Source organism: Protobothrops mucrosquamatus, unplaced genomic scaffold (genome assembly GCF_001527695.2).
Source record: "Protobothrops mucrosquamatus isolate PMUCROS unplaced genomic scaffold, P.Mucros_1.0 scaffold1384, whole genome shotgun sequence".
Classification (NCBI taxonomy): domain Eukaryota; kingdom Metazoa; phylum Chordata; class Lepidosauria; order Squamata; family Viperidae; genus Protobothrops; species Protobothrops mucrosquamatus.
In genome coordinates, this window is record NW_015387572.1 from 92,084 (window position 1) to 110,684 (window position 18,601).

Genomic DNA, 18,601 nt, shown 5'->3' on the forward strand with positions numbered 1-18,601 from the left:
GGAAGATAACACAAAATGAATTATAGAATTCATCATATATCCATGACAAGTGCAAGTATGTTGGCTATTTCTAACATACAAAATCTTTCTAAATGGCTGTTCAAATGAAAAATGCTATGCTATAATTATTAGATATTCATGAACCTACCTTCTTAAATCCATATGTGTTCAAAAGCAATCTTTGGTGTGTTTATCTGGCACAATGTTTTAATAAATATATGATGCGGGAGCAGAGTATGCAACACTGTATATACCATTTTGGTCACATCTCAAAAAGATATCGCAGAAATGGGCACTGTCCTTTTTTGTACACAGTTATCAAGAGACTAGAATTACCTTACAGGGAAAGATTTCAACTTTTCCTGTTGGAAAGTAAAGTAAGCAATACAATAGAGGCTTACAAAAGCCCAAACTAAGGAAAATATGAAAGAAATCTCTTCCCCAATCATACTAGAGGTTGGGGTTATTTCATTAATTTGAGTAACAATGATACAGATCTAAGAAAATAAAATATCTCACATAGCATACCATAATCGACCTCTGAAATTCAGCATCACAGAATGAATTATCAGTTATTAACCCAAATGGATAGAAAAGGATTTAGTCAAAATCATGAAGGGTAACAATTTCACACATGATATGCTAAACTACCTCGAATATCAGAAGAAGCATACAATACTCCCTTGTTTTCATATCTTTATACCTGCACACTATAAGGAGGACAGTTGATAGTGGCTATTATGAGATATTAGAAAGATTTGTGGCTGATATAATAATTGTTGTACTATTAATGCAACATAAAAGTAGTAAAGTGGTAACTGATACTCAGTCACATTACTTTATACTCTAAAAACTCTTTTCAAAGCATGCTTGTGTTAATAAAGTTCATTACGTTAGTGATTTGCGAAAACCCTTAGTGTACTATCTTGCAGTCCAATAACTTAGAGAGTTAAATAAAAACACAGCTTGCAGCCATCTCATTTTATGGAAAAACCAGACTACTTTTTAATTAATAGTGGCTGAAATCACACCTTTAATTTTTGTTGATTGTTATAAAGGAGCAAAGCTGTTTTATTTGTAATGGAATCTCTCAAGATTAATCTGAAATAGTAAGCAATTCTATTCAAATACACAATTATCTAGCAGTCTGATGCATGAACAAAAAATGCAGCTAACCATGACACAAGTATAAATGAAATATTTGTATGGTATAGCAGAGTATCTGATTACAGGTAGTCCTTGATTTACAACTATTCATTCAGCGATCAAGGTTACAAAGGCATTGAAAAAAGTGGCTCATATATGTTCCAACACACATACGATCCCTGAAACATCCCTGTAGTCAGGTGTTGCAATCTGGGTACTTGGCAACCAGCATGTATTTATGATGTCACCTTATTGGGTGACCTGGGCGGCATATAAATTTAATAAATAAATGATAGTTGCCGTGTCCAGGGGTCACATGATCACCATCTGCAACCTTTCCAGCTGGCTTCTAACAAGCAAAGTCAATGGGGAAAGCTAGATTTGCTTAACTGCTGCATGATTCATTTAACAACCACAGGAAAAAGACAGTAAAATTGGGATGGTCACATGATGACTCTCTTAAGAACCGTACTGCTTAGTGATGAAAGTCCTGATCCCAGTTATGATCCTAATTAACGACTATCTGTACAGATTTTGGTAAGCAATATTTGAGCAACCACATAGTAGTTTGGCTACATAGAATTATATCTTTCCTGAGTTTGGAGCAGATTCTTACCATCTTTCCAAAGTTCTGCAACAAATCTGTCAGAAGACTGGTGCAGAAGAGTTGCCACGTTATCATTCAGTGGGTCCATATTTTTCATTAGCCATTCATCTGCCTTGTAATCCACCTGGAATGAAGGGGAACTTAGTGAATCCCCTGAAAACTAAACTGTTTCTGCTCACATCAGTAGCTTCAAATGCTTCTATTCATTGGAGTCATTTTCAATGAAATCCTTTTAGATTAATAATAAATGCTTGACTATCAACAAGGTTAGTGGAGGGAGAACAGCTATTAGACAGAGTTCCATCATCACACATTATTAAATACAGTAATTGACATTCCAAAGATTATTGACTTTAAACAGAAACAATTTGTTGCAACAGATCTAGAAATCTTTGTCAACCACATTTTATTTATTTAGATACTTTTAAAAAAAATGTTTTAGTTACTTTTTATAATCATGATTATGTATGAAAATTAGAAGTCAAAATAGTTAAGGGCTCTATTATATCTAAATTCCAACAATCTCTTCAAAAGGGAAAGTCTGAAGAATAGTTACACTTTACAATGGTTATTTCTTACCCTTCCTGCATAATGGATAATGCAGAAGTCTGCCTTGTCCTTCAGCTGCCGAGGTTTTTGGAATTTGGAATGAGTACCTTGTTCTTGGACCAGTTTTTCTACAAAAGTCTTGTCAGTTGCTTTAGGGAACCAGCATTCTTCATCCAGCAAAGCCAATACACCAGGAGGGTTAGCCTAATTAAAAATAAAAAATACGTATATTATTACTATTTATTTCCTTCTCATATTCACCAAATAATATGGGAAAATACAGCTAAAGCAGAACAAACTGTACGTATGAAAATCAGAAAGATTTCTATTTTAACAGGCGTTAAAAACAAAATAAGGTTAAAAATAAGAGAAAATAAGAAAATAAAATGGCTTTATTCTAATTTTCTCTTTATCGCCTGTTAAAATAGAAACTCCAAGGAGCTCACTCACAATTTATTGTAACTGTTATTGTAGCTATAACAATATTTGTTATGATATATGATACATAATTAAAACTGTCAGAACATAAATGGTTTCATTAATGCTTCATAAAAGGTGAGTAGTGCATAAAATATATTATTGTGAGAATCAGACTCAATTTTACAAATGATACTTTGTAAATATTACCCAAGTGTAAAAAGACTGCAGACTAGAATAGCTACATTTTGGATCAACAGTCACCAAGTTTTCTGGCTTGGTGGCCCGGAGGGGTGGGGGAGAGGGGATAGTTCCCTATGAATGGTAGGTGGGCACACGCAAGTGTGCGGAGCTTCATTTTTGTGAGCAGTAGACAAATGTGCCCACCGCTCGCATGAAGGGAGCTTTGTGTGTGAGGGCAAGCAGCCGCTGTTTGCGTGAGGGGAGCTTTGCACACAATGGCAAGCAAAGTTCCAAACAGGCCAGATTTGATATAAGTTTAGTTTATGTTGTTTCATAAACCACTATGAAATGTTCATTTTGAATTAAACAATCTGAATATGTTAAAACATTATAGTAGTCCAAGAGGTAGGATTGCTAATTTGCTAATCAGAAAATAAGGGAAATTGGGGGGGAGGGACTTTGGTAGAAATAACCCATAGGGTTCAGTTCAGCAAGTGGGAATATTTTGCCTGAGAAAACTACCAGCTGAAAAAGAAAGGTATGGATATAAGAACTTACAGGTCGTTCAATTAAATCAATGCAGGGTTGTAGATCCAGTCCAAAGTCAATAAAATTCCATTCTATACCCTCCCTTTGGTATTCTTCTTGTTCCAAGATAAACATGGTATGGTTGAATAACTGCTGCAGTTTCTCATTGGTGTAGTTGATGCACAGTTGTTCGAAAGAGTTTAACTGGGAAAGCAATCAAGAGAAGTAAATTTTAATTGTACAGCTTTGATATTTACTATATTGTAAGAATATCTTAGAGAACAGATTATTTATTAAATGTTTTAACCAAACATCAGACGGAGGAGTATGCATCAAGAAAATGTCAGACATGTAAGCATGCACGGCCATCTCACTGAGAATTTCCTAAGTCAGCATACGAGCCAGATCAAACGTCAAGCCTCTAAGAAATGTAATCACAGATGGCATGCAGACTTTAAAGGTATATTGCAGTTCTGATTCAGTTCACTATCTTTTAGCATAAAGAATTCTTGCAGATATTTATAATACGATATACACAACTGATACTATGGATGGATAATGTCTGGCACCGCAAGTTAACAATAACATTTGATACGCAGCGGAAGTGTTCGGTTCTGCTTTGTTTACCTCAAAGATTTCAAATCCAGCAATATCCAAGATGCCAATGAAGGAAGCTCCCTGCCGTTTAGTTCTATCCAAAGCTTTGTTAATACGGTGAACAAGCCAACGGAAAAGACGTTCATATGTAGCTTTTGCCAATGCCTCTACAGCAAAGTCTGCCTTTAGAGGGGAAGTAGGAAAAATCATAGTTTATAACATACAAAGACGAGAAGTAACGCTTTACTGCAAAAAAAATCAAGCACAATAATTCTGGAATACAAAAGGTATAAAGGAATTAAGTTGCACTGAGCAAAAAAAAAAGATAAAAGTATGAACTTTAGGGAAAATGTTGTCTAGTTTTGTCATCTGTATAGCTTTTATAGAAAGCAATTGCTTCGGATAAATTCAGAATCAATACTGGACTACTTTGAAGCTGTTCAGAACACTTACAAAGACAGAGTCAACAGAGAGGCAGTGTAGTTACTGAAAACTCCAGCATCCAAAGGAGAAACAAAATAATGTCTTTTGTATATTTCCACTCACACTGCTTTTAAGAGAGGAGACTGAACTTAGAAAAATGTTTTGAGTTTTCACTGCACTTTGTGTGGGAGAGGGGCCACAGAAGCAACAAAACTGTTCTAGGCAGCATGAACTACAGATGCCCGTTACAGGTGGTCATTCTTTAATGCCTTCTTGTTCAGCAATTGTTTCAACTTATGAGTGCTGAACAAGAGGTAATTACAACCAGGTTGTACTTAGTCCTTGTACTTATGGCTGTCGTAGCTTCCCTATGATCATATGAGTGTGATTTGCAACCATCCCTGCTAGCTTCTGACAAGCAAAGTCAATGGAGAAGCTGGCAAGCTATTGTCACATGAGGTCCTCACTTAACGACGCAACCAGGATTGATGGAACTGTGTCGCTAAATGATGGAGTTTCTGGTCCCAATGAACATTATAGTGAGGGCTATCTGTTCACAGTACTTCCCAAACTTACTCATTTATGTGATGTTCTAATGAGCGCATAAAACCTGAAGCATTTTGTCAACAGCTGTTGGCAAAGGGAAAGGAAGAGTGCTAAAGGTAGTGCCAAACTGAAATTTATAAATGGGAAAATGTATATGAGCTCCAGACAGAAGAGCTGGGAAAGCAGAGCAGAATAGTTTTGCCCCTTCTATTGGTTAATGTAAATTACAGTGTGCAGCTATGTGCTTTTGAAAGTAAAGAAGGCACAATCGCTTTGTTTGAAGTAACATAAGGGGAACCGTCTGTGTGAAAGAATGCGTACGTGGATGTGCATAATGAGTTTATTATGATAAAAATAGCCTCCACCATAGCAGAATGAAAGGATCCATTTCCTATCCTTAAAATGTTAAAATCTCTTCTTTCAGCAAACTTTTTGAAAGAGAAGCTATGCGTTAAAAAGTAGATGTAAAGATTTTTTTAAACAACCAGAACTATATTACTTTTCATGCCAAAGGTAAATATTACAGTCATCTGACATAAAACTGCATTATGAATCGGGTTTCTTAGTTCTACCCAAATGCCCTTTAAAACATTCTCAACTGAATAAACTTCCATCAATGCTAGATTTAAAATGCTCTTATGAGCTGCATGCTTATAAATCTTGCCTCCACTATTTAGTCCTTCTATCCAAAACTGCTTATGTTCAGTTATGCCCATACCCAAATTCAACACAGAGGCACTGTTGGAGAAGTAAGCTAACAGCTACTTCTGGAACACAAAGCAAAACTTTAGAGCTCAAGAACAGAAACCTGATACAGTCTTACTATAATGTAAAGTATGTCCATCATCATCACTCTTGCCCCTGCCTCCCCAGCTAAAGTTCCAGATATGTTAGCTGGAAGCAGATGGGTACAATAAGATCTATCATTCCGTATTTTGGCTTACTTGTTCTTTGGTTTGGGCTTTTTGGACATAGTCCCTGCCAACTTTAATACGTGGAGTGAGTATTGCTCGAGTAAATTCCATTACATTCATTCCCAACAGATGGCAGAGCTTCTGTGCAACTACAAATGAAAGCAATGAAGTCAGTTATCACAATTCGCCTTCAGCTACTGCTTGTGCAATTTCTATATTTAAAAAAAACACTGTTTTCAGATTATCTAGCACTGGGAAAATATTTTCAAGTAAAAATGAAATCTGTATCTCTACTGTGAAATGTTTGTATGTTTCAAGATTGATTTTTTTCTGTGATCTACATTTGGGCCAATTGGGCTTCAATGTCAGCCTGTATATATCAAAAGGGCATCCACTATGCATCTAGCGTTTCCCTTGAACTATACTTTGCATATATTCTTTTAGCAGCAGTATGTAACGTGGCTTTCAGAAAAGCTTTTTTCCCTATTACTGACATTCTCAGTGGGATATTCAAACAAGTGAGGAATCCCATGATTAGCCACCATTTGAAACGTACCTCACTAAATCAAGTCCAGAATAACAGTAAACCTTGTAGTCCAGCAAGCAAAAAAAGCCTTGGAAAAAGTGATAATTTTAACCGCGCTCATCCATTAGTATATTTTAATAGTTTCACAAGTCTTTAATTACTAAATTACTTGCAGAAATAGTATTTCTGAGAACTGGTGGCACTGGTAGCTTCAACTATGAAAAAGTTAAAGAGAGGGAGATCAAATGGTAGCATGAGTAAAATGCTTCAATCCCTCTTCCCTAATAATCCCAATGCATGACAGACTAGCTATGTGGAAGCAAATTGTGGAAAACCAAATAAAAGTACATGTTCATGGAAATACTTTTATATATTTATCTATATTTACAGGTATTCCTCAACTTATGACCATAACCGAGCCTAAAATGTCCCCGTGTTTCTGGCAGCTGAAAGCCTCATGCTGCAAGTGCTCCGTGCAAAAGTCTTCCTTGGATTTTGGGACAAATCTTTTTATACTATCCCATAGTACCCAGAGAAGTCCCCTTGGCAGGCAGCAGTAGCTTGCATCCTTCCCTGCTGGTTTCCCTGTTGACTTTCTGAGGAAGCCAGCAGGGAAGATCCCAAATGGCAATCACATAATGCCAGGCAACTTGGCAACTTGTCATAAGTGAGAGTGGGTTGCCAAGTGCCATGTGACTGTGGCCATAGGTTTGGGCACAGTGAAATCTCTTTGTTCGTCACCGTCAGGGGTAGTCAACCTTGGCTCTTTTATGACTTGTGGACTTCAACTCCCAGAATTCCTGAGCCAGCATAGCTGGCTCAGGAATTCTGGGAGTTGAAGTCCATGAGTCATAAGGAGCCAAGGTTGACTACCCCTGTCACTGTTGTAATTTCAAACGATTGCTGAATGAACGATCCTTACACGAGGACTACCTGTACATATGAATTTCTTATGCTTTCCAAACCACTACCAAAGATATTTTTTCCTATGTCCTTTCAATCGAAACACCATTTCAACACCATTCATGCCACTGATACTTTCCTCTCTTATATCTAAAGACAAAAGTCCGAAGCCAGTACAAAATACAGGGCTTTTTAAGAACGTGAGGCGTTTTTGCTACTAGAAATTGAAATAATAATTTAGAAGAAAGAATAATTTAAAATTCTTATTATAAATCTATAGCATTTTTCTTTGAGTTGTTGAACAGATACAATCTATCAATTCACCATTATTCACCATTCTATAATTTCAATCATCAGTCTAATCTAATATAGAGAGAAACATAATTACATCTATTCTCATTTAAAAAAAGAAAACCACCAGAAACTGGTTAATTAAGAAGCTGAAACTCATGCAGTTACACATCCCATTTTTACTTGTGTTTTAGAAACTTTGCTGATAAGTCTTCCATGAGATCATAGTTCAAATACTTTTTCAGAGAACAACTGCCTTGATATCAGAATTGAAAAATTAACTTTGAAAGATATTATACGGGCATGCTAACGGAGTATAAAAATTGTACTTTGTATTCAAACACTTGATATTATTGTACCACCAAAATTGCTTCTGGCAGTAATACAAATGATGCTTAGCAAATTATTTATTCTATTAAATATCAATAAGATATATTATATGTCTTATAATAATAATAATACATAATAAAGTAAGAATATCCTTTGCCTGTAAATACTTTTACCTGTATTTTCTGGCATAGATGCCTGATCGGTGTTTCTCTCTTTTTTGAAGGAGATATTCCCAAACTGTAGTACTGAGGATACCACTTTCAACATAGCTAAGACATAAAACAAAATATAAAACAAAATAAGTCAAGAGAAAGAGAAAGATGGCTTTAAGAACTGACATAAACTATAGGAACGCCTGGACTTATATACAGACTACAAGCCAAACTAACTGAAAGGCTTCATATGGCAAATGGATGTATTCCTTAGGCAATGTATTTATCCCAGTTGCCATATATTCTGTAGCTGGACCAAAGTGAAAATATACAGAAAGATAATGTCAAGTGTGGGAAATCAGGAGTCCAGGGAGTTCAAATGAATATATAGGTTTATTGCAAACTTAAGCTCTCTACAAGAATCTGAACTACTAGCGGTCCAAGCAAACTGATGGTAAATAAGAGACAATTCAAGGTGGGCTGGACTTAGAACTCTTGTGGGGCAAAGGAACTTGAGACCGATGGCCTGTTTGACCCCTCTCTTAGGCTCATCCTGGTCATCTCCTACAGATAAGCACATAAAGAGCCCAGAGCATTGCACTGGCATACCTTTGGAGGAAGAATCAATATATATTCCCCTATACTCCCCTAGTTAATTAGTTATCTACAATCTTCAAAAGCTCATCTTTGGCACCTTAAGACAAAATTTATTTTTTAAATTAAGATGCTTAAGATGTTAAATTCAGCATTCAGAATGCCACATATTCTTAGGTATGATAATTTTATTCTATTTTAAAAAAATTCAAGTACAGGCAGTCCTCGACTTATGACCATAATTGAGCCCATCATTTATGTTACTAAGCAAGGCAGTTAAGGGAGTCACAACCCCTTTTACAGCCTTTTCTTTGCCCCAGTTGTTAAGTGAATTATGTGGTCATTAAGCAAATCTGACTTTCCCCATTGACCTTGTCAGAAGCCGGCTGGGAAGGTCGCAAGTGGTGATTGCGTGGTCCCTGGAAGCTGCAACCTTTATAAATACATGGCAGTTGCCAAAAGCCTGAATTTTGAACACATGATCATGGGGATGCCACAATGGCTGTTAAGTATGAGAAGCAGTCATACCTCAATTTTTGGAAGTCGAGAACTACCTATATATATTTAGGCATCAGAAAAGTAATAGCCTTTTAAAACATACCTAGTATTTCATCATGAGAAAAGCCCATGATATGCATGGCCTCCATTGTCTCCTGGAAGTTATCTTTATCTTGCTGGCCAGGAATGGGTATGTAGCCATTGGACAGAAATCGGTAGTTGTTGAACCCTTCAAGGAGCAAATCAGCTGCGATAGAGGGGAAAAAAGTGAGTTTTTTTCTCCACAAAAAACAACTGGTACTACTAGCTGTTGATTTACTCATGTTTAAATGAAGAGTAAATTATTCACTTCCTAGCAATCGTAAACAAATCCTCATTGTTGAAGTTTTCAAAAAAATCTTGAAGCACATTGTTTTAATATTAAACCAGGTTTACTGAATGAATTGGAATAAGCAAAAAATTTTCAAGAAAGCATTTCCTAGTAAATACATACATCTATTTATATATTCAAGCTGATGTAACTAAATATGTCACAGTACAATACCGTCAATTACAAGAATTGCATCACCATACAACCTTAAAGTTATTCAGATTGGCTATTCAAAGCAAACTGAAACAAAGAGAATGTCCTTTGGATATTCAAATTTGCATACAGTAGATTTGCATGTGGTGTTTGTGTGTATTACTCTCTCCATACCTTGAGAAGAGAAAAACTGTTCCTATTTTAAAGAGCAGCTGCCTGGTACTGTTCCCAGCTACAGTGTTTTTTTGTCTAGTGTGGGTACAGCAACTGCAGTCCTACTGTGTTAATTCAGCTTTAGTTTAAATGCTACATTAATCATCCAAACTCTATACATATTAACTCACCTTTCAAATGTTCACCAGCCCCGGCTAGAAGCTGATAGAAAATGTGAAAAGTCCGTTCATCTTTGGCTTGACGAACTGCACGTGATTTTTCTAATAAATCTGAGCCAGAGCAGTTAAGAATTTTAAGAGAAACTGTTTATCTTATCATGTAATTGAAACTATATGTTTTTGGGGGAAAAACCAGCACTGAATGGCTGTTCCTAATAATGGAACACAAATTGTCACAGTAGAATCAATAAAGTTGTCAAGGGTCCAATCATTTCTCCATCTATAACAACTTCCACAGACCAGTCTATTTAGACATCAAGCTATCTAGCCTTAATTATTTCTTTGGGCCTTAAAAATCTCCCGAGTAGAACAATGCTAACATATAAAAGACAAATTCCAACTGAAACTGACACCAAATTGTGAGCCAGACAGAAAAAATGCTGTCATAATTTAATAACTTGTAATACAGAGGGTGGCACATAACTGATTAAAAAAATAGGGCTAAATGCAACTGGTGAGCTTCCTGCCCATGATTCATAATTGTATCAAGTAAAACTAAATTAAAAATGTAATTCTTTTCTGTCAAGATGGCCTGTCCCATTTTTGGAGAGCAGCCCACCTATGGATAGGTACTCTCTAAAGTATTTTAATCAAGCTATCATTGGAGATTTCAAATTGGATCAGAGCTTATCACAATGCTGAAAAAAGGATACATGTTTCAATGTTGGCCCCAACAATATAGCCAGTAACATCAAAATTTATTCTGATGAACTTGCCCTGATGAGAAAAAAAACCAAAATTTAAAAAAACATTTTTAGAATATACAAATTATGTGCAATCCAAAATATTTTAAACTGAACATTTACTACTGTTAGGATAGCAAAAAAACCTAAACATGTATGTTAAACAAATATAATTTAACAATTATTACAATTAGATTCAGAGTACAAATCTTAATTTTAAATGATTGGGAAAAATCATTTAAAATTTAACCACTGCTGTATTCATTAAATTAATATGTTAATGCATTTTAGGATAGCACCATACTTCAATCTGATAAAAATTCATAATGCATTAGGGAACAATCCATCTCCTATTTAGTCCAAAAGTTAAAATCCTTACTAGTAGAGATTTCTTTTATGCATAAAGAAACTACCATCTGGATCATATTAAAGTATTCATTACAAAACTAATGCCAAAGCACTTCAAGTGATTGTGTTTACAACATCAGTGCAGATTTAAAGAAAAATGTAACAAGAAACAGATGCAGAAGTCCTTAACAGAAAAAAATGTTCACATAATTCATGTAATAGAATTGAACAAAACCAAATTCTGAACAAAGGACTTATAAAGTTAACAAATAAGCTACTTATGGAAGTTTGAAAAAGTGTGGCTGAGAGCTGCCCAAATTCTTGCCATACCATAATATCCTATTATTTTGATAGTTCTTGGATTACACCCTCTCTTGTTGAAAGTTTGTCTTTCTCTTTAAAATCCTGCTCAGAAAAATTTCAAACTATATTGTTTGAAATATACAACCATTTTAAGATTTTCATTTGCATGTGAAACACAGATTAAAATAACTGCAATTGAGATTTTTATTTTTTTTTTGCTCTTTCCCCTACTTTTGTGTAACTGAAAAATATTCTACGCATGACAGCTACATTCAAGTAGCCAATCCCCAAACCAAAACACACATCTGGATATTTTGTTCCATGGTTTTGTGCTCTTTTGGGCAGAAGTAGGTCAGAGCAAAAAGAAGAGTGGGGTCAAACAAATAAGAACCTTTATTAGGGATTACCTTGTATCAATAAGAGCAGCAAAACATACTTATTTGTTGCTATCATTGTGTATGCAGGCAATCAACCAGCAAATCTATCACATACTTGGTCCCTTCTGAGGCTAGGAGAAGCTCTGCAGGTCACTTTGAGGACTATTCTAGGCATCTGTCAGATAAAGTTCCACAGTTTTGCTCGGAGAGCTGGATGGGCATGTCCTATATGTATAGTTTTGTCTGGTTATCTGGAGAAAGTTTTTGCCTGTTAGTACTGATACAGGATACTCCAGGGGCTTTGAGTCCTACCATCTTTATTTTAGATCCATGTGCCTCCTGACTGTTTAAGACCTCTGGGGAGATTTGATAGGAGTCACCTGTTGGTGAATGTTTTCTTGTGGGAGAGGAAGATACTGCCTACTTTGCAAGAAAGTTATAGTTCTCTCTTCAAAAAGCCAACAGTGGATCCAACAAGACTGGACAATTTTCATCAATACCAACCTTTTGTTCCAACCAATGCACTTTTCAGGGGATGTACTGATTGTGTTTGGGGATGACCTCTGATGGCTCAGGACAACATAATCCTAGCCCTTCTTGGTATTTCACTATCCTTCAATGACATCAGTTCTGGTATCCTTCTAGAGCAGTTTATGAATTTGGGAATGGATGGCACAATGTTGCAGTGGTTCCCTCCTTCCTCTGAGACTAGTTACAACAGTTGATGGGAAAGGGCTCCCTCCTTTTTAACACTTATATGAGTTTTAAGGTTGCTTGACTCTGGAGATCTTCTATCTTTAACTGAAGATGCAGTACAACTTCCCCAGACAGAGTTAGCACATGGCACCTGCTCAAGGAGTATGTGGCAGTTGTGGTCAGAAAGAACTTTGAATAAATCAATTTTTTGCATCAGTTGTACCCATTCCTGCATTAGAAGAGTCTGCTCACAATCTCTCATGTCTTAATAATTTCCTGGTTGGACTGCTGCTATAGATTTTACATGAGTCTATCTTTAAAAAGCATTCAGAAGCTGCAGCTGGCATGGAATGCAGTAGCGCATGCAATTTTTGGTACCTCAAGATACACCCAAGCAATATTATGGTTGTATGAGTTGCATGGCTTCCAGTAGGCTTCAAAGTATAATTCAAACTGTTGATTGCTACGTTTAAAAGCATGCTTGGCACAAGGCCAGTGCTTATGTCTTATTATACTGTCCATGTATTGTCTATTAAACATCAATTATATCCTATGCAACCCACTCCATACTGTATGTTCAGCCATCCATGGATAACTATAAATTTGTACTTCAGCTTTCTAAAATTCATACATATAGATATGAAGGCTTTGGATAAAAGTTTTTAATCACTTTTTCTCTTCCAAAACATACCCATCCACACCTTTAACAGCTTAATTTATTTTTCCCCAGGCCTCCAAATCTATACACCAATTCAAAGAAGATTGATGATCTAGATTTTAATTGGTACCTATAAGCACTTAACAACAGGGAATGAGTGAATGGAAAATCCAGACAATAGTCTAGACTCTAGAGTTGTATATATAAATCAAAATAATTTAGCTGCATATAAAATTGATCAGTAGAAACACCTGAGTTTCAAAATTAATGCTAATTTCAGCAATTTCATCATAAAAAATTATCTATGAATAATGAATTAATAATTAAATAATTAAAACCCATACTTACAAAGCGGGAGGAATTATCATTTTTCACAGTTTTCGCATTTCCAAAGGATTCCAGAATAGGATTGGCTTGTAGAAGCTGACGCTCTAGTTCACCCTGAAACATCCACAGAAATATGAAGTTATGTCAACCTAATTTAAAAGCAATAGAGATCCCCAGTGCAATTTTTAGTTATTCTGACTCTATCTTTCTCTTCAGTACACTATCTTCAGAAATGACTTAATGTTGTTCAGCTGAGATTGATGAGCTATAAAAAATAAAGGTTGTTAAAGAATGCCATTGCTACAAAAAATAGTAAACATTCATCAAAGTTAGGATTCATGATTAAACAGCAACTGTCAATTTACACATAAAATGCATTTAATTAATGTATGCCTTGTTCTCCCACTGCTATCACTGCCCTCAGAAGTTTTATCTGATATTTATCGTATCAGTAGCTTGATGTAAATCAGAGGTATGCAGAGATAAAGGAAAATACAAAGTGTGAATTTAATATTTTACTTCACAAATGCATAAAGCAGTATAATCAGCAATTCCTGCTGTTAAAGAAAGATTTCTGCTTTCATATCTAATAAGCCACTCTAACCCTATATTACTGGTTTGGGTTTAAATGATCAGCTTTGTTGAATACAGAAGTCCATCTCTTGCTCAAGTATTATTCTCTAGTTAGAGTTAAGAATTTGCCAGTTTTGTAAGCTGATTTTAAAATTTTCAACCTCAGAAAAAGTATCTGAATTATCAGACAATTTAGATCAGAGGTCTCCATAGTTCTCAATTCATGGCAGCCTTGCTGCCTCAGTCATTTTTTAGAGTGCCCCTAGCTCAAAACTATGAACTACATCAAACTACCGGTTTGCATGATGTTGGACAGATGCTGATATCACTGTTTCCCACTTCAAAATTTAAAATATGTTGTTGTGCCTCTCTGAGGCAACACAGCATATAACTTGGGAGTTAGGAAAATATCTTATGCCATCATAGCCCATCTTAACATTTGTGTGTATCCATTAGCCCACTGAGGAGAGAAAGTGCTCGAAGATATTTCAATTTTGTATGGAACTGTAAGGTGTCGATGAAGTGGAATGAATGATAAATAAAACATAATTGCAAAATGCAAGCTCGAATATATCTGGGGTTTTTTTTCAGACAATCTTATTTACAAAACACATCAATTTTAGAAATGTTCCATATGAGATTTTATTCATAAGATTCGTGTCAACTGCTTCCAAATGCCCTTGAATATTTTGTAATAAATTTTGTCTGATCATAGCTACAGAGACCTTAAAGAGTTTACTTACTATATTTTATTTCTGTGCAAAAAATTCTAAAGTGTTTTTTTTTATTTTGTTACTATGCTCTGAGAGCTTAAGGGAAGGTGGATATAATATTCTGTTACCTACTATATATCCCTTCCTGTAATCACTGAATACCAGGACTTGGATAGCTCCTAAAACTAATGCATGGTATATAGTACATCTAAAGTGCGAAGATCTGTAAGTTCAATTCCCCTTAGAGCAGGGGTGTCAAACTGCCGGCCCACGGACCGAACATGTCACGCGGAAGCCGGCAATGGCAAAACAGTCCCAATACATCGTGTGATGTCATGTGACGTTGCGAGTTTGACATGTCTGCCTTAGAGTGTTTGAATCCTTAGAATAGCATCTGGCTATCTATCTGATGAAGCCCAAAAAGACAAAACCAGTTGTGCCATGCATCCTAGTGATCAAAGTAAATGAATTCCTTCTCAGCCACTTAAACTCACTGGACTTCATTCACTGGAATGGAAGTAATTTCAACATTCACATTTATGGAGCTTAAGAACGTTTAACATTCAACAGACTGTGCTGTTTATAAATAGCAATATAGTAAAAATGTGTAACTTTGAAGTGATCCGTCTTAATTTTTACTAGGTTTTCAAGCATCTTTTAGTGCAATTTATATGATGCCTTTCTTGTTTTGCTTGAACACTTAAGGCAGCATACATATTAAAACAAACTAAAAAAAAACCCTCACACAAGTAATAAAACTTGAAAAAAATGTATTTGTCAAGATTGACAAAATCTTATCATTAAAAAACCCCCTTCCAATAACAAACTCGTTATTTCATTTAGAAATTTAATTCTGTGCAGCTTACTGCTAGCTCTAGATTTTTCACAAAGTCTGAAAAAAAAAATATTCTGGGTGGAATCAAGTCCTAACCAGACAAGTTTGTTCATATGAAAATTTAGAGACTCAGCTGCAAAAAAAGGTCTAGTTTAATAAACGGAAACCATTTTCAATGTTTTACAAACAATATAAATTTTAACGGTGAATATGGATGCACTACAAGAGTCTAAGGTATCGGTCAAGAATACGAAAGATCTTAGTTTGGATAATTCCAAATATCTAAAAAGTCCCATCAGACTTTATTTGTAAAAGAAACACATTTGCCCCTCTAGATTCTTAAGTATAAAGTTACAATTTTATCTATTTATGATTTACTCTATGAAATGATTCCTTGAAATGCATGGAATTACTTAAATATTCATTAAAATATGTTTGTATTTAATTTCTACTAACAGGGCCTCATGATGTCCAGCATATTTTCTTAAGCCATTAAATATCACAGACCCATTTGTGAAGTATTCTATTCTGTAATATTTCAAAGAAGCTTTAAACTGAAGGCAAGATTTACAATAATTTGCATATAAATTCAAGATGATTTTGAAAAAGGCATCCAAAGTAATGTGAAGGTGTGACAACATGCAATCTATTCATGCAAATCAATTATGTAATGACAGATTAAGAAGAAAGGTAGTGCCCTCAGCATCCCTGTGATTTGGCTCATTGTGAGTCAGCAAGGTGACAAACTACAAGAACTATGTGCTACTCACATACAATGGGGATCCACTCTGCAGTTAAAAAATGACAATGAAACAATGTTAATAGTTATGAATTTATGAAATCACCAGAAACACAGTGGGATTACAATCAAAGGTCTTAATATTTATTAATTTAATACATCTTCTTTTCCTAATAAAGAAACTTGGCTCCTACAGGATAATTCATATATCATTTTCTTAGAACTGAAACATAGTTGTACTCTCAGATTTATTAAATCAGCCTAATTATTACAACAGCAATCTTGAGAAATATAAATGCATTGCCCGAGTGCCATACAGTTAATATCCATCAATTTGGCTTTGCTTCTGTGCCAGTACTAGGCAATCTCAATGCCCTGCAGATGTGAGGCATTTTTAACAAGACCACTGGGAAGAAATGTAGGAATGTTTGGAAGGCACCAGGCTGCTCTATGCTCCTAATGGTTTTTGCTGCCTATTGACAGTTAATCTACATCTACCATAATGATTATATATAATGATTTCCACACCTCCACATGAGTTTTGCAAAAGAATTATAAAATAAAAATTATTGCTCCTGTGTGGTTGTGCGCGCGTGTGCGCACGCACGTGTGCATATGAATGAAGTGGGCAGAAATAATACTAGAGATAATTGACTTTGGGTCACATATTGGATTAAAAAGTGCACTAATTTATCACCTAGCAAATCATGGACCACTCCATCTTCTACTACTTAGCACTCTAGTATTAAGCCTGTTTGCTTTTCCATTACATCAGCACAACAGCTGATTAGAAAATAAGAAATATTGGGAAATTCATAACTCCCTACTTTTCAAATAACTTGAGAAATATGGCCATAAGGCTATTTTGTCTTTGTTTCTGTATTAATCCACAATAAAATTTCACCATTAGTTGCCTGCCTGTACTACCTTTATACAGCGTGTTGAGAAAAATAGACATTTACCTCGTGCTTCACCAACTTAGCTGATTGTTGCAAACAAATAAATTCACATATTAACAAATATAACCTTTTCTCCTCTCCACCCATTTCTATGTTTCATTCACATTTACGTTATTTTATGATGCTTTTATTCAAACTTCCCCATGAATTAATATTAAAGCGGAAAGAGCTAATCTTGATAGATATATCTTTTATCGCACTGGGATGGATGGACACACACATGCATGAGTAGGCAATACCCAAACAATGCATTTGAGCCCTGAGGCTCCATCAGTGCCGGTCAAACTGCACATTATCTGACCCTGGAGTTGTGTTCTGTCTCCAACCTCAACAATGTTCCCAAATTCAGTACAACTTTTCAGCCAGTCATTTCCAACCAAACCCACCTCACAAGATTCTTGTTATAGGAAAATAGAAGGTAGGACCATTATGTACACATATCACTTTGAGATGACCAAACATAAAGGCATGATAAAACTAAACAATCAGTCTGTATATCTGTATCTATGGGAGGAAAAAACTCTCAAGATATACTCAAGTCCTACATCTGGGTAATGAGAGATTAAAAAAATGATTTTATGACCTTCTCATATATGCATCATTTTGCATTAGATTTTTCTCTCACAGAATACAAACAGAAGCATTTAAAATCTGAGAAAACTCTTCAAATTGGCTGCCATGATTCCCAGTTTGTTATGTCATGCAAACTGCAGAATCCTAGGATCTTGTAAAAATGCTGAAAAGTTGATAAAATTTGAAGAAAAGAAGCAACTTCTAAAAGGCTTTTAAGTTTTCTTTAATTCCCAGCTACATAATTACAACTTATGTTGTAATTGATATAATGGAGTGATGACTTAAGATATGTAACACAGGATCACTTCAGATCTGCTTCTGTATATCATAAGAAACCTTTTGCTAATAGAAAAATAATCTGAAGACATTTTAATAATCAGGAGAATACCGGCATGGGATAGTGGCCTTGAAAAGAAAAAAATATTTCAATAATATATAAAGGTACTGTAACTAGTTTTATACATGCAAGCTCTGATTAAAAATTCACAACATCAAGAAGATGTACTGAATTTCACAGAAATTTTATTATATCAGCTTTCCCAGCAGCACCTTCAATAAGGCAAGTGCCTGCAAATTATTCCCCAAATTTAAATGACCAATATTTCAACCACAGTTTTATATGAAATGGTTTAGAGCTGACATTTTAACAGATTATCATACTTATTTGCAATCTTTAATAAAAACAGATAATTAAACAT

General features: G+C 35.3%; 1 protein-coding gene across 3 annotated transcripts in view; it reads right to left on the reverse strand.

Annotated features, from left to right (window-relative positions):
• MYH10 (myosin heavy chain 10) overlaps positions 1-18,601 on the reverse strand; it is an 86,977-nt gene that overhangs the window by 40,727 nt on the left and 27,649 nt on the right. For 2 of the 3 annotated variants that reach the window (XM_015821706.1, XM_015821704.1), the window contains exons 5-14: positions 13,533-13,625; positions 10,773-10,836; positions 10,072-10,170; positions 9,308-9,451; positions 8,134-8,229; positions 5,941-6,059; positions 4,058-4,210; positions 3,461-3,634; positions 2,333-2,506; positions 1,763-1,877 (exon numbers count right to left, since the gene is read on the reverse strand). In XM_015821706.1, coding sequence (XP_015677192.1) covers positions 1,763-1,877; positions 2,333-2,506; positions 3,461-3,634; positions 4,058-4,210; positions 5,941-6,059; positions 8,134-8,229; positions 9,308-9,451; positions 10,072-10,170; positions 10,773-10,836; positions 13,533-13,625 — 1,231 coding nt within the window. Of the gene's footprint in view, positions 1-1,762; positions 1,878-2,332; positions 2,507-3,460; positions 3,635-4,057; positions 4,211-5,940; positions 6,060-8,133; positions 8,230-9,307; positions 9,452-10,071; positions 10,171-10,772; positions 10,837-13,532; positions 13,626-16,402; positions 16,421-18,601 lie in introns of all 3 variants that reach the window. The other variant, XM_015821708.1, reaches the window with a different exon arrangement.